Source organism: Lineus longissimus, chromosome 12 (assembly GCF_910592395.1).
Source record: "Lineus longissimus chromosome 12, tnLinLong1.2, whole genome shotgun sequence".
Taxonomy (NCBI): Eukaryota; Metazoa; Nemertea; class Pilidiophora; order Heteronemertea; family Lineidae; genus Lineus; species Lineus longissimus.
Window position 1 is genome coordinate 15,806,194 of NC_088319.1, and position 16,791 is coordinate 15,822,984.

Below are 16,791 nucleotides of genomic sequence, written 5' to 3' on the forward strand. Positions count from 1 at the left end.
CTGGGGGAACGTCCTTAACGGAGACATGGTGTCCAAGTTCAAGACAGTATTATCCTCACACGAGGCTGGGTTTTCCAAGCAATTGCAATAGAAGAGAAGCCTCACTTCACAGCATGGCTCAGCTGCACACTGCATTAATTATCAGTCTTTCTACGCATGTGGTAATGGGTATTTTGTTCTTCTCTCATCAATATGTAGAGCCTGAACAAGCCAAACACTTTTTTATTTTAACATTTTTATTGAATGATTAAAATATCATATAAATCCTTCACAGAAGTATAGCACAAAATTGGAAAGAATATTTACAAATATGGCAAAATGCGGAGGTATTCCTGAAAACCTTTTATACATGTGAATAAACCTTATTGCAGGCACAACATGACATTGATTTCAAGGGAGGGGGGCTATAGGCAGAAGCAAGGGGTCCTAAGTGATGATCTCACTTGAGGTGACAACAGGTGACTCAAATGCATAGTTAGAGACACAAGTCTTGTTTGATTTCGTGATAATTTGTTTTCCTTGAACAAGCCTGATTATTGTGGATGTAGTGTATTAGATAGCAGAGACATCTATCAGCGACTTCATGAACTTTTAGCCTGATTATTGTGGATGTAGTGTATTAGATAGCAGAGACATCTATCAGCGACTTTATGAACTTTTATACCTGGCTGATCTTGCTCCTGCCTATGGCCCCCCTTTAAGTAGCCGCCCCAGAAATCAGATGAGGCCAAGATCTTTATTCATACATGGTCAAACAGTAATATATTCAAGCCAATGGATAAATAGGACTACATGTAGTCATCAATTTCATTAGAGGGTAGGTTATGGCCGATACAGATCTTGGCCTCTGGGCCACCTATTGCAATTTCTACAATATGCAATCGCAGCCTATATACAGAACATATTTTGAGATCCTTTAACCCCTCTTCCTCAATTGCATAGAGTCAACAAAAAGTTAACCCATAAATCACAGATTATATATTGCAATAAACAGTGTCAGACTCCCCATCACCACAGTATAAGGTAACGTTGGTTATAGAGCCTCGGTGGTTGGCCGACATGATTATCTCTTGTACCCTAAACTATCTCATTAGAAACATGATAAACAAAATAGAACAAGCAAGTTCTTTCATCACAAGCAGAAGTTTTCCCAGGATATGGATTGACAGAATCGCAGACCGGGTACATGTGTGTTTCCTAAGCTTGTGATGAAAGAACTTTCATAATCCAAGGTGATGAAACTATTTCAATAGAAGAGTAGTCAGAACACCTCAGGTGAGATGTAATAGTATACTCCTTTCAATGGCAATTTTGAAAGTCCAACATCTTCTCTAGGCCCTGATCGAGACTACCCAATTCGAACCAGATTATAGCAAATACAAAACATAACATGACCACATGGTTCAGGTGCAACATGTATCCCTCCATGTGTTTACAAGAGATCCACAACTCCAAAAGCTGCTTGATCGACTGAACAACCTCGCTCATTCTGGCATGGTTTGGTGGTCAGTTCCAAAGAAAAGGACCACTTCTTGATCGTAACAGATGTCCTTGTGATCTTTGATAGCCTATGTAGCTTTAGGCAAGAAGTAGATGACCTCGTACATGTATGGCGTGGCGATTTGGCAATAGACTATTCAGTCTCCGCTTTCCTCCTGGATGTTCAATGGCGTCGAAAGAGAGCCATCGGGATCATCTTGCGTATTGTTCTTCTCACCTTCGTACATGGTCTGCGTCGCTCCCTGTACGGCCAGCCGCACCTAGGTATGAGAAAACAGCAGTCAGTCCCAACTATTGATACTAGAAGCCTTTTATGAATGCGTACTTTATGCAGATTTTTAAATCCCCATGAAATATGAAATGTTTAAAAAACTTTATAAAATGCCGACTCCAAGTCCAGGTCCCATGCCAATCAATAGTATTCTATACTCCATAGTCCATTCGGTAAATGGTCTTTACCTAAAACGAGCACGTACAACCTGCAGGACAGACAGATCAGATATGAAACCCACATTAATCATGAGGTATCCTATTGAGCAAAGAATTGAGTAAGAACTACAAAAGTCTCTTTTGGGTTTACAGGTAGGATGGACAGCTTTAGAGGAAACACATCTCACAAAAAAACTCAGTGAAAGCAAATTAGTGGATGAGATTTCAATCTGAGGCCAATTCTTTGTGAGCCACTCGTGGTCATAGACCATACATGCAGTCCAAGGAACTTGTAGGATGAACTACCAGACATACCTCTTTCAAAGCGACGACTCCCACCAGTCTACCGGTGTTGGTTACGTAGGCATGATTCAGGCTGAGCAAGGCAAATAAGGAATGCACCTGGAACAAGAGAGTTTGATCATCACAATTACTGGTGCTATTTTCTTGTCAAGTTTCGATCTGAGGGGACACTTCTGCCCCAAACTATTCTTTCCCACCAACTTCTCCTGTAACTCAAGATGGGCAAGAAGGATTTACGAATACACTTGGATCACATTTATCGGTCGTCTCCCTATGATTACCTTGAATAACGAGGTGCGCTCCACCAGTTGGAAGGGTGCTGGATCAATCTGACACATGTCGAAGTTGACAGTCTGCCGAAGCTGCTGCTGCTCCCATCTTGTTTGCTGGAAATTTAGAATTGAATAGTAACAGATTTGGGCGATGTCATCTCTCTATTAAGAACAGGACTGGTCAGTCCCAAGTGTGCTAAATAGAAAGGCTCTACTGTATATTGGTGGCTTAGAATGGCAGTTGGATTTTCTCTGGTCACTAGGCTTCAAACTGCTTTCTCAGTTCATTGTCGTGTGAACAAATAACCTAGCTAGTTCCATAATCAAACACTTCGAATGTGGGACCAGCTGGAGAGAATGTTGTAGTTGGTACCTACGTCTTCTGGCGTCATATCCACTACCCTGGGAGGAGGCTGAAAAGAAGAAGAATCTTGTTGAAGACATGTCAGGTGGGTCAATATACATTTGAAATTTGAACACCAGTACCTGAATATTGAACTCAGAAAGAACATTGAGGTACTCACCAGTTTGAGCTTTCTCTTGATTCTTGGTGATCCTTCCTGAAAAAGAAATGAACCAGTTATGAAATTAGTCTCATCTTAAAATGCGATATTATCACATTAGCAACCTGAGGTAAGATAGCACAAAGAAATTCGATCTTACCCCCGATCCAATAGTATCGTCATTTGATACTGAGAGCGTGGCGAACCTCCCTGAAGAGAAAGTGGAAAGAAGACATTTATAATTGAGTTGCAAATCAATTCGATTTCAATTTCTAACCAATCAAACAAAAAACTTCTGCAAAAGTGTTATACAAAAGCTATACAAGTAATGTTCTACAACAGTGAATAGCTAGTCTAGGCTATTCGTGAAATCCACAAAAATGAAAAGTCCCTAAAATCTATCAGTTTACAGTATACATGTAACCTACTTTCTGATGGTGGACTACCCTCTGGGCTGCGGGTCTGCGGTGTGCTGGCCGGACTCTTCTTCAGAATGGACTTCTTGGGAACCTTGGAGAGCAGCTCATGAGCGCTGCTTATGCTGTGGACCGTGTCGTAATTGCTCGACTCGATACTGCTCACAGAGGGCGCACTCTGAATTTTAACAAAATCGAAATCAACATTTTTGGGATTTTTCATTTGGATTTTTTTTCTGTTGAAGCCATTAGATGATGGTACTGCAGGGGTGACCATCAGTCTTCCACCATTTAGCATGTTGGGTTACAGGAAATCATGTTAGTGACCAAACCATCACCATCAGTTTAGACTTTGAGGTTGACATAGAGATCAACATCAACAGGTTGACATCAACGTGGAGAAATGGAAGCAGTCGACACTGTGTATAGCTTCTTCAAAAGTTTATATCAAATAAGACCCATATTAAGTTAATTTACCACACACAGTATAGGTTGAGAGACAAATAGTGTTAAGTATCATACAAATACACCCCACAAGGAAGCCATGCAAGTAAAACGTAAATTTCATAAAAGTCTCAAGCAAACATGCAGCATCTGAAACTAATCAGATTACGGATTATTCATGTCATCCCACATTGAGCCATCAAGGGTTAACATTCATAAACTGATCTGCTCATCCGAGTAGTGTGAATTTCATCCCTTGAAGTTTCAAGATGTGTCACCCATGCAAATACAAAATTTTCGAATAAATCAATCACATGGCCGAATGAAACGCGACAATATTTCTCACTGACAAACTTTATTCAACAAACGAAACCAAACTGTTACCAAAGAAACCAGTTATAAGCAGATTTTGACAGGATTATTTAACAAAGAATATGCAACACAGAAAAGAAAACTAAATGTATTTGCACGATTAGTCACACACAAAAGACACTCAGGATTCAAAAAGCAATTAGTCGTACGCACTCCCACGCTACTGTGACTACGGTATTTGAAATCCCTCGGAAAAAATGCTGATAAGTGCGATCGACTAGCCGTGGGGGGTGTGGTGGGCGTCTCGTTGGCGGGGGTGATCATGAGCGTTGGTACGGAGCGTGATTTGATCAAGGCCTGTTGCGGAGCTTGCAGGTTCGGGGGTATGTCAGGCTAATAGCGTGAATGGAAGAAGGAATTAAGCGTAAGAATCGAGAAATATCGTTCGTGTACAAGATGAAAATGTCAGTTTTTTGTTTGACCTGAAACAAAAACTGGAGATGGAAGATGTCCTTTCCGTCACAACAAGCAGGTAAAAGACAAAAGTTTTCTCGATGATATGAATATCTGAAGGAACTAGACCCAGTCTCGCCACCTTTTATTTATCATAAGAATGTACCCAGTTTCCCTCCAAGTCAGAATCGGCAATATACACAGCTTGCTGTATCCATTGCATTCAAGCTTCATGCCCTGGTGTGTACTGGTAGTTACTGCTGATAATACAAGAAGGAGGTGGACTGTTTCCAAGACAGTCACAGCCTTTTCAAAATCTCATTTATGTAACTGAAAATTCTATCAGTGAATGGTGTGGTGGTTCAAATCAACACTTTGGTTATGGGCCATGGCAAATAGGATGATAGACTCGTTGGAATCCACTGTGGCTGGTCGAAGTGGAGGGGCAAGGGTATTGTTGGACGGTTGAAAGGACCTCTTCTCCCTTCAATTTCAACCATTCACAGAGGATTCCAGCAAATCTATCGTCTGGTCCTGGCAGCCAAAACCGGTATCTTACATTGAATCACCGCACTGGTGAAGTAGACTGATAGAACATCCACGGAATTGTAAAGGCAAACAGACTTTTTACAATGGTCTGAGGCAATATTTTCACAGCAGTAAGGAACCTGTCACACAGATATAAAGATTTCCACAGTTCACTACCTGGCGCCGAAGTGCTTCTGGGTACAAGGTTGGATAATCCAAGATAATTCCTTCGACGGATGCTGCTCGAATATACTTCGGTCTGGGTGATTGCTTCAGGTAAAACATATGAGTTTATCACTATTTGACATGATAGGAATGACTAAATTTTCATCTTAGACTAGCAAATGTGACGGTTTAAGCAACTCAAGTAAACACAAGTGAGAAATCCTAAAACAAGGCAAAGGATGAGGCAAAGAAAACAAAAGGTTGAGTCTGTATCACACTCTATTCAAAGCTATAGGAGGTCTTCTTTTAGGCTTACAGAACTCAATGCAAAAAGTGATATGTTATTCGCAAAAATGAAATATGCCAGCAAAATTATACTGTTTACAGTACTAAAGGAAGTGCAATCTAAACTGAAGCATAAGGACTGGACAAAGTTAGGGAGTGCCAATGTTTAGTGTTAGTGTGTAACGAAGGTATTGCTTCCAAGAATTCAGTTGTTTCAGATTGAGAATGTAACTCTAAATCATCTTGATTACAACAAGGCAACCATATCATCGCAGTGAAAAACTGACAAAAATCATATTTCATTGTTTAATTAGAGGTGTTTTAGAATAGAAATTGATACCTCACTGTCAGTATTGGTTCTATTACCAGATACCGCTCAAGTGGAGATGATATTTTAACCAAAACCTCAGCTGCAGCCTCGGTTTTGGGCGAAATTTTAGCTCCACCCTTGCACTGTTTGGTTAGACAATCAATACCTCCAGTTCAGTATCCTTTAGTCAATATATTCTGCAGAGAAAAACTTATTGGAAACATCAAAAGCCAACGCCTATGAGAAAAACGAAGACCTAAAATGCAATTAGTGCAAAAGGATGTGAACAACTCCATTTACCACACATATCGTTGGAATAATCGCCTGAAAATGCAGTCAGGCATGAGAAATTTGCGAAAATGTTTCACCTTTTAACACTTAAACAAATCAGACACATTGAAACTCATTTACATCACATACTCTGCAGGTGTTCCAATTCCAGCATAATTTCAATACATCTAGATTCAAATTATACCAAAACTAGTCTCATCTGCATGTACTTATTCATGCAGCCTCATGCCATTCTATTAATCTGTCTAAATTCAGCACCGATACTTCAATTCCCTAGAAAATGGCACTGCATACAGGCTCAAATGACTGGGAAAAGTAATACAAATCATGAGTACTAGTTACAGGTTACCCCTATTGGGTCGTACCCATTCATTTGTGGCCAGGCCATGAGCGCTACTGGTTAAAGAGTTGTACATCTACTGCAGTTAAAAATCAATATGGTTTGTATTGAACCATCTGGATCTAACACCTGAAAACACCGATTATTTTGAAAACAAATTTCTCCACACTCACCTGGATAGAGCGCATCAGTTCAGCCTCCTCAAATGGCTTATCGACCGGGGCAGCCTCCGAGTGGATGTCATCCCCGACATCATATATCCGCTGTCCCTGACTGGTCTGTGAAACATCTAGACGCCGCCGATCATGGCCAAGGTGTTCTTCAAGGAGACGCACAAGTTCCGCGCGCTGGACTGATCCAAGCAGAATCATCGACTCTGAATTACAGAATTAGAAATAATCAAGTCAGCAGTATGTAGCATGATACCCCCAAGAGGGACCTTAGCCTAACTCCGGAGCAGATAATCTTGGTGTTATGACATCTCAAAAGACTGGGGAGATCCAGCTGATAGTAAGCTACATAATAATGTCAACCTGGGACTCCAGCCTCCCAACCCGAGTGATCTTAAACAAGGCTTTGTCCCAAAAATCTACTGCTGACAAAGAGTGGCAAACCAGAAGATATTCCGACTTTGTGGCTCTCAAGAATTCCAAATATGATGGCACTATTTGGGAAAACACTACAGGATAGCTCGTTTCATAATTTAGCTTCAAACCTGTTTCAATAGAGAACTGGTGCAGGAACACGTACGTCTATCAGTGCAACAGGGTATAGCTTTAAAGGTATGAGTAACTGATTCAAATGACTTACTAGCTGAATCAACCAATGGGAAAGCCCTGACGTTGGTGTACCGCAACAAATTCTGAATGTGGAGATACGTCGAAGCGTAGCTCACATATTTGACATCTCGAACCATGATGTCCTCAACAAATATATTGTACGCACTGAAAATAATGGAAACGTGACATGATAACATATACAGTAGAACCTCTCTATTAAGGACACCCTTGGCACTGTACTGTGCTTAATAACAGAGAGGTGTCTTGACCAGAATGATCAAAATGAATGGAACCAATTTGACCGCATAAGTCAGCCCTTATCTCCCCAACAATGGTGCTCATCTGGAGAGAGGTGGATTATACTGGTGGTCACGACAGCCAGATTTATCAGAGACATAGGCCTGGTTCTGTAGTATAGACCTAAAATGAGAATCATACGCCAAGAAGAGGAAGTACTGGTGCTCAGGAAGTGCATACTCACTTGCTTGCCCCACCTTTCGTCACGATATCCGGCAGGAATGGAAGTTTCTTGATTTGTATGATGCTGTCGTAGATGGATGGCTGGAGGGTGTGGGCTATAGCATTGCTGATCAGAACGGCAATCTGGAGGAGAATGATAAGATGACACGATCTTCCAGAGCCTTCCTCTACTCACTCACCCTCTATAGTGAGAAATTCCGCAACATACTTTTGCTGACTCCTTTGGGCATTGTGTCACTGTACTGCCATCCTCTCTTGCAAAGACTTGCGATGATATTTTAGCCAGGGGTGGTTTACATGCACGCCAAAAACCTTATGGCATTGAATGGAACTTACCACTGCTGGAAGAATATGACTGATCTGTCCTGTTAATTCAAACACGATTACAGACGTCGAGATGGTATGGGTGACGCTCCCTGATAACGCCGCAGCCCCAACCACTGCATAGCCACCAGGCATCACTAACGATATCTTGTCACCCGTCTGTATACCCTTAGGGAACCAAGCCGCCATACATTCGCCGGTCAAACGACCAAATGCAGCACCTAGAAATGTCAATTGAAACTTGCTCTCAAACTAGATCACTGGGTCTACACCGAAGGACATTTGAATCATATGAGAATGGCTGAAAACTCTACTATCAAAGATATCAATATTGTCAGCTTAGCTACCAAAGACCTGGTTTTCTGCAAATTTTAAAAATCTATCAGAAATTAGTTCATCAAACACTGATAAACAAATGAAGTTTCTCACCAGTTGTGAAAACAGGAATAAACAGTCCCGTCGGTATGGGTAACGTGTTAGCCAAGGCGGACGCCCAGAACTGATGAATGATAAACAGCGTCAAAGTGACGAATATATGGCTGTGTTCTGGGGACCAATAACGTATGATTTCCCTCTCGCCTAACGTCATCATTTTGGTGTCGGCGCCGATCCATGTGAAGTTGCTGAATAGCATGTCTATTGCTCTGTGATATGTCAGCTGAAACAAGGAACAGTTCTTCATTGACTAGATGTCGAATGATATGAGACTATTTAAAAGTGATCAGAATGGAAATGACCTCGAGCTTATGACTATAGTCACCCTTTATGATGTTTACTGTATAAGTTCTAAAACATGGCAAACTTTGATTTCACTCACCTCACCACCCATGAACTGTCCTAGACCAAGCGGAAAGGTCAGGGATGTTATCAGGAATGTGACAAGTGTTGGGTAGAGGAAACGACTGAAAGAGAAGGCAATTATCAGACAAGTGTTTCATCTGACTTCAAAGTCAAAGCTAGAGTATTTCTCACCATAAAGTGAACTTATCTCTTCTCTAGGTTGTAACTTTGAACGGAAATCACAATGAAACACAATGAAACCTCTTCCCATGTGACACAGCAATGATTAGGATGGGCTTTTTTGGGGGGGAGGCTCGGCTAATGCTAAACTAGGCCTATCATTGAAGTAATAGGAAGTATTTGAGATCTTACTTCAGGAGTCAAAGCTAAACCGAATGGAAGAATCCCGGTCTGACTTACTTTTTTTGTAAGAAGGCGGACATTCTCTTGTGCTTTCTGTTGAAGTAGATAATGCGTCTGTGAAGGTAAACATAGAGAGCACCACCTAGGCCGCACACAATGCTGGAATAGAAGACGTTTACAAATCGATGACAACTGTAACTCTTGGAAGAGTGGTTTATCTGGCTTTTCAAAATTATCTAGTGGACTTGCTTGAATTAGTATCAGCTGGAACTTGCCCCAAACATTTTGAATTATGACTCAAACTAAGCAAGGATACATATGACAGAACACATTGGATTCAGAACTGATTCCAAATGGCTGTTTCTTTCATTCCTGATAATGTATTAGAGATGCAGAGACCTTCTATTACCAGTGTCAACTTTCTATAGAAATAATGATTTCTATTTTTTTCTTACCCAATAAATGCAAAAGCCAGCAGCTCAACTGGATCAAATGGGAACTCATGCCGTAGATGAGTTTTGAATAAGGCAGCAATCGTAGCTGAAATAAGTTAAGTAAATGACAATGCGGCTTTAGTGCTCTCACAGATCAATATCAATATCAACAGATGTCAAATGAACATATGTGACCCACCACGACAAAATGAGTCGCATGTCGCACAGAAGATGAGCCTAAAATGACACCAGGACATAATAGAAGAAATTGATATGCTCCGATTTTACAAAAGGCAGACAATGGTGAAATGAACAACCAGTCTGTCTCAACCTGTCAAGCTCAGAGCGACATGCGACCTGTTTTGTCATGGCGGGTCACATATGAGAATTGCAATACCAGCGGACAAAGTCACATATTGCTATTCAGTCAGGCTAACTTCTCACAATCGGGAAATTTGATAGCAATTGGGAGAACATGAGCAAATTACTGAGAGTAAGAGCAACAAAAAACCGAAATGCTCTTTGGTCAAAATGAGTCACCGGACAACTCAGACACAAGAAATTTTCTCTAGCTTTGTCTGTCTCATTTGATTTAGATGCATTGTGTGCTATTGAAGATCATTAGCTTTGTGTGTAAAGTCAACATTACCTTCATCCGAGAACCAAATCGCGAGAAGACGGAATGTGATGGCACCACAGACAGCTGAGTAGAAGCCCCGCCAATAGTTATGGACGGCAAAATAGGAAGCTGTGACCTCGATGCTGAATAATACACCTGAAAGAATTCAAACAGAACATTCTGAGATACCCGACAACATTTTTTCTCAATCTGGATCTGCTCTACATGCCCTTTACCTCAATTTCAGTGAAAGGCCTTGAAACGATGTTGGATGGCCTCATGGTAGCCCTAGGACCTCCCTTGGGAATCTGCACAACATTCGTTTTGGTGGTTAGTTGTCGCTAAACCAAGTATATCGCAGCCAAATCAACTACTTTCCCAACAGGAAAACGATAAAGATGAGTACTGACCCCCAATTGGTGCAGCAAATGTGCAGGCCACACCCACTGCACACGCTGCAGCCAACATCTCGTGGTTCCGAGACTCATTTTCGAATATACCATGGAAGGATGTGATCATCTTACTAAGCAGTGTCGCAACGATACTGGCGACATGCACAAATGGACCCTGAAAAGAAAGCAAGTTTCGATATTGGGGATAAACGCGATAACACAATGATGTTCAATGTAACGTGAGTCACCACCAGCTATTGTACACAATCTCTACATTACACAAGTTGATCTGTGATACTCCTAATCCGTGATAATCCATGGTTCTCAACCCCCTGTCCCCAAACACCTTTCATACATAATGTTGACACTGTATCTGGCCAATGTACCAGGGGTCGTGTTAGTTTTTACAAAGATTATGCTCCGTAACGGCAAATCGACCTACCTCTTTTCCTATAGGCAAACTACTTCCCAACGACGTACACAGACCAACCATTTTTGCTATCAACGTTTTAAATGTGAGGTATTCTTTTAAGACGACACCACGCATGATCGTTTTCATCTCAGGGATACCAGAACCTGAATACAAAAGACACAGAATCAAAAAATGTTTCTGTGAAATCATGATTTTTATAAGATACTAATCTTTGCCAAATGAATCTTACCCACATTACTTGAAACCCAGAACTAAACTGTAAGCTGGGAATTTTGGACTTGTTGGGATGGATGTGTCTGACCTACCTATAGCATTGGGTGCAACTAAATGAACAAAGCCAGTCGAGAAGATAACGAACACGACAGGAAAGATGACCCAGGCAAAGTATTGTAGGACTGCCGATAATTCTAACTCTCTGTATAGCCAGATATGAGCTGAAAGAAATACAAATGAGGTATTTCATGGTTGTGGTTACGACTATTTTACTGAATGAACAGAAGAAACAATTTCGTGATTGAAGACAGGACCAACCCTGATCCCATAAATGAGACTATTCAACTGTCTGTCTCGAAAGTTACATAAAAAATATCACTAATCGTTTGATTGGATTCATGTAATTGGATTTATGACCATCCCAAACTACGACTTGTCCATGTTTATAAGGCAGCTATTGTGTAAGAGCCTAATGTTATGTATGTATCATAGTCGATACTCCAAATCACATACTATACATGTACACTCAGAATCCTCATACCAATACTTTACAGTAACCAGACCAAAGATCAATAGTTTTCATTAAGCCCGTTCAAAAACACAGCTGGAATGAAAACATTTACGTCTGCTGAGTAAGAATTCATCAATTGTTTAGACGCAGGGGTTTGTTCCGGTTACAGTGTCTTATACAAGAGTGGAACTTGCTTGCCAAATGCCTCATCACACTTTGCTTGAACTCTTGGAAAAACTCAACGAAAAGAATTTTATCAAGTCAGAATTTGACACCTTGTGACCGGTTTGTCTAGGGTTATGAAAATCCAGTACATGGGTTATACATACCTATTTGACACTTTTGAATGATGAAGTCCATAATGAAGCTGAGCAAAGCCATGATGATGCCAAGGAATGTGAGAAAAATCCAATCTTCTCCTATCTTTGTGAAAAGAGCATTCCGGGCATATATCAGCCAACCTGGAAAATGACATGAATTCAATTCAACATGCTCAATATTGAAAAATGCTGAAAATATGTCATAAAACGAATGAAGTTACAAAAGGAAATCGAAGGGAAAACGCCTTAAAGTGAAAATAGAAAAATATTTCAGTAAGAAAAGACTGAATCATAAAGGAAAATTAGAAGACGTTTCAATTGAGAATTCCTTTACCTGAGATTTATACTTCAGGACAAAGTCAACAGAAAAACTTGTTTGAAGCTTTGTGGTAGGGATGTTTAAAATCAAAACTATAAAGCGTCAAAGATAAGAATAGCAGCAGCTATTCATGTGGGGTATTTTGAAAGGAAAAAACTCCGTGGAGTCATGCAAGTTATACAACATTAACAACTTGACCATGCAAGCTACAGAACTTGGTGTTTCACTGATTATGATTGCCTGTAAAACACATGCGCGTGATTATGAATGAGGACTGACAAAGTATGAGAATAAAAACAGTGAGAAATAATGTGCAAAACAATTTTTACGCTAAAGTGAAACAATCAGCATAGCATAATTTTTAAAAAATCAATCACGAAATGCAACAATAGGCCGTAAGTTTGAAAGGGAATGTCACAACAGCATGAAAAACACCCAAAAACTTGCCGACGTACCTCCAAAATATCTACACCATTCTGTAAAAGGGGATTAATTCTTTTCAAAATAAGTTTCAAAGAGTTCAAGACAACAGTCATTTTGATATATATCCGCCACTTTGAGTTGAATGACATCAGGAGGTGCATCATGTAAAATGACGCACTTTAATTTCCGAGGAAGCACATTTTAACATTTTAAAAAGTTGGATTATAATATATACACCGTAAATTGGCCAGGTCACACCTGTTCCTGTTAATATGCACCCAGTTCATTCTTCCTCTGCATACACTGAATGTAGATTATCCTATCTCTAACCAGGCACACAGTGTGATGCAGATGTAGACCAATGTTTGAAATTAACATCAGCGCTTGCGACCCCGTCAGATCATGATAACTTACGTTTTGTTTTTACACAACATGCCGGACATCTTGGCCGCCAAGAACATGGGAAAAAATAACCAAACTTTTTTCTTTCTTCTTGCAGTTCTTTCTTCTTGATGTCGATTTTGGCCGCCTCTTGTCGCGCATATTCACCAAGTTCCTTGGTGTAGCGACCGTACATCTGGAAGATGGAAGTTTGTTTTATAGTATTCATGAACAGCCAGGTCAGCTTCACACTGACAGAGGCAAAGGAGACTGCAAGCTCGTAGAGGACGACTCGAGTTAGGAGAAGCGTCCATGGTACATTTGTAGAAACCTCCAACAGCTCACTTTATCAAAGGACGCCTGTGACAGCCTATGATGATGCGTCAAGAGTATGTACCCAGTAAATACATCATTGATGTCGGTGATCAACTTTCACTTTCAGTACCTTTTGATATCAGAGGTCGCGTTATTGAGACACATATACTTTCCTTGTAAATTTTTTCAAGAAAGGCTAAGACATTGGAAAATCCGAGGAACAACATGAACAAGACAAAGCGAATCATCATAAGAACTCAACACTGGTGTCAAATGATATCTTCCTACATCGCATACTTACCACGGTGCTGGTGTAGTCATGATGGATTCCCTTCCGATGGGGGTAGGGAGACTTTTTAAACTTCGCCTCCACTTTGATGTGTTTAGGGTTTATAGGGTTGATTACGATGACTTCTACATGTTCTATGGGATTCATGATTGGGAGTTTTTGTTGAGTCAAAATTTGAATTTGTATTCTTTTAAACTAAATACCCGTTCTAAACAATGTATTCAAGTCAGTTTTTCTCAATGAAAATGGGATGTTATAAACAAATATGAGTGACACTAACAAGATCAAGTACGTCCTCTTTTGTCCTTCAAAACGTCGGAATAAAAATATGTTGTTGTTTGTTTAGTACACAGGCCCTCTTCCCACCAATATTTCAAGCAAAATATGTAGTCCTCTCTTTGTCAATATTTCAATTGGTCAATGATTCCAATCAAAATGATCCAACAATCCATGAAAATGGATCATCAGCACTCAAAAAACAAAACTGTTCACAGCTCTATATCCATCCCTCAGTCCTGCAAACCTGTTTGCAAATGTTAGGGTTTAGTCCTGTCTTCTTTGAAATCCAGATAGTATTATCAAAGATACCCGGAATGATCTGATTTCACAACTCAAGTCTGCTCTTCTTCATATCCAAGAATAGTTTCTTCAAATACAATTTTTTACGCGTTCAATGCCTTCATACATGTGGCAACAAACATCCAAGAAACCACCAATATTGATAAACAGCGCCAAGAACTTTGAAAACTGAGCACTAAGATCACATAATCAGCAATCCCTCGTAAGATGGGATGTAAATATAAATTCCTCGGTTGTTTCTGAAAGCAGGCAGTCTTAAGACTGTTCTAAGACACGAAATGTAAGACCAGGCCAACCAGTAACCATGGTAACAAGTCTATGATGAATGTCAGCAGAGGAACGCCAAATTCAGTCTGTATAACGAAGATGCTTTAAAGGCAGAGAACTCCATCGGAAAGAAATGTTAATCCCATGCGTTACATTTCCTTACAAGGTGCAGCAGATGAAAGGAGATTGTGCAGGCCTTCAATTCATGTACATCATAGGCAAATGCCAGAGTGCACAAATTGTTTGAGAAAGTGGGAGTATGCAACAAAATTAGATTTCCTATTTCTAGCCAGCTTACAATGTAACTGAAAGGTTAGGCCCAGGCATGCCAGGTGCAGGGTCAATCTGATTTTCTCCTGCTTATCATGAAAGAAATCAAATGCATTAAAAAAAAAGATGTCTCCTCTAAGAATAACATGAAGAATGAGGGCTGAGATATTGGTTAAAATTCCATATTCTAAGTCGAGGTCCCGAGGAGACTTCAACAAGTCTAAAGTCCAAATGTTAGAAATTGAGAAAGAATAACTCGGAATATTGGACAGAGTCAAGGCTGAAGAATGTCACTACTGTATATCCTAGGTCTGACTGTCTTGGACGGATCTAAATTTCCTGGTGAGAATTCATTCTGTAAGGTGCACAAGACGCTGTACATAGTAATTGAATCCACCCGCCACTAACCAACCTCCAGCAGGTAATGACCAGTCGAGGCAACAGTTTTCATTGATTTTAAGGGATCATTAGCTCAAAACTTGCCAAGAATAACAGTTACTCAACAACATCAATAGATTACTTGAACTTGTTGTTAATACAGCGCTGGTGAGGTTATCTTACATTGTCTAACCGAAGTAGTTGATGTACAAAACAACAGATGGCAACCTTGTCTTGGAAGAACTGTCGGTGTAAGATGCTGGCAAGTACATGTAATCACAATGGAAAAACACTCTCCCTCCCCATTACAATAAGGGCCAATAATTTCACTTTCAAATTGGTCTTTTTTTGTACAACATAGCCTACTTCATGTCCAGACATAAACTGACCTCTGTCATTTGACTTGGAGGAAATGACAGGGCTTCCCAATACTACAGGAGCCTTGTGATTTTAGACAACATCTCCCTTTCTACACCCAAATGTCATGAAATTTTCAGGAAATGTGTTGTATGGTGTTTTATTTCGTTTATGGCTACAAAACATTATTTTGATGATTTTAAACAAGGTGGAGGCTAAAATTTATAATCCCGATCGGAAATGACGTAGTTTGATCGCATTCAGCTATAAATCCATTGAACAGTGGTGCTTCTTTAGTCAACGGATGACCTTTTTTTTGGGCTGTGAAAGGGGATTGTAAACTCGTTCCCTAGGGGGGACGCTGTGTTACTGTTAGGATGACCAAATAGTAGGCCACTAAAGTACAATATTATCCATGTGATAATAGGGAGCTCCATTTCATGACTACCTCCCTACAGTACAAATGAATGTACAATGAATGTGTGTATGTCAGCTCATGTATGTTTGTGTATAGGGTGTAGGCAACATTTGAGCCGTTTTCAGATTGACACATTATTGTCACATTAGAAAGTAGGTCAACCAGAGTCAGAGACGAGATGAGAGAGGCAAGGCCTATATGTGCGCTGTTTTTATGACCTTCCAGGCGGAACCTTTCCATGAAATTTGGCACAATACTGCACAAACAAGAACTCTATCGAACTGTGCAGCAGAAATGGATAATCATGCTGTGATTTCGTAGATACTCACCAAAGTCTGCTCGTAGCCAAAACTTCCTGGCCCTGATTCCGCCATCTTGTTTTCTCTGTTGTGGTTGTCGTTAATAACTAAGGTCTCATTGGGAGTTGTGTTTTCATTCATGCACGGCCCGCGAATTTACAATTCCCAAACAGGACAGTCATAAGATTTCGAGCTTTCTGATTGGCCAACAGTAGAGCCAATTTACATACGCACATGGCCGAAGTGTACTCCTTGTTGTGATGTTGTCAAGTAGTACAGAAGTTGGGGTTCGAAACC

At 40.4% G+C, this 16,791-nt stretch overlaps 1 protein-coding gene across 5 annotated transcripts; it reads right to left on the reverse strand.

Moving 5' to 3' along the window:
- Nucleotides 1-251: 251 nt before the first annotated feature.
- LOC135496671 (chloride channel protein 2-like) lies at nucleotides 252-16,585 on the reverse strand. 5 transcript variants are annotated; one of them, XM_064786115.1, is made up of 25 exons: nucleotides 16,525-16,585; nucleotides 13,356-13,518; nucleotides 12,974-12,994; nucleotides 12,209-12,340; nucleotides 11,461-11,589; nucleotides 11,165-11,298; nucleotides 10,741-10,897; nucleotides 10,361-10,486; nucleotides 9,733-9,817; nucleotides 9,335-9,436; nucleotides 8,952-9,036; nucleotides 8,564-8,792; nucleotides 8,147-8,355; nucleotides 7,812-7,933; nucleotides 7,362-7,495; nucleotides 6,725-6,927; nucleotides 6,221-6,244; nucleotides 4,393-4,572; nucleotides 3,436-3,601; nucleotides 3,168-3,217; nucleotides 3,029-3,064; nucleotides 2,882-2,917; nucleotides 2,514-2,618; nucleotides 2,245-2,331; nucleotides 252-1,760 (listed from the first exon to the last, which is right to left on the reverse strand). In XM_064786115.1, the coding sequence occupies exons 1-25, from the start codon at nucleotides 16,567-16,569 to the stop codon at nucleotides 1,638-1,640; spliced, it is 2,883 nt and encodes a 960-aa protein (XP_064642185.1). In that variant the 5' UTR covers nucleotides 16,570-16,585; the 3' UTR covers nucleotides 252-1,637. The 5 variants fall into 5 exon arrangements, with proteins under 5 accessions (XP_064642185.1, XP_064642186.1, XP_064642187.1 ...); XM_064786116.1 differs by lacking the exon at nucleotides 12,974-12,994; XM_064786117.1 differs by lacking the exons at nucleotides 4,393-4,572; nucleotides 6,221-6,244 and adding an exon at nucleotides 5,338-5,430.
- Between the last annotated feature and the right edge of the window lie 206 nt (nucleotides 16,586-16,791).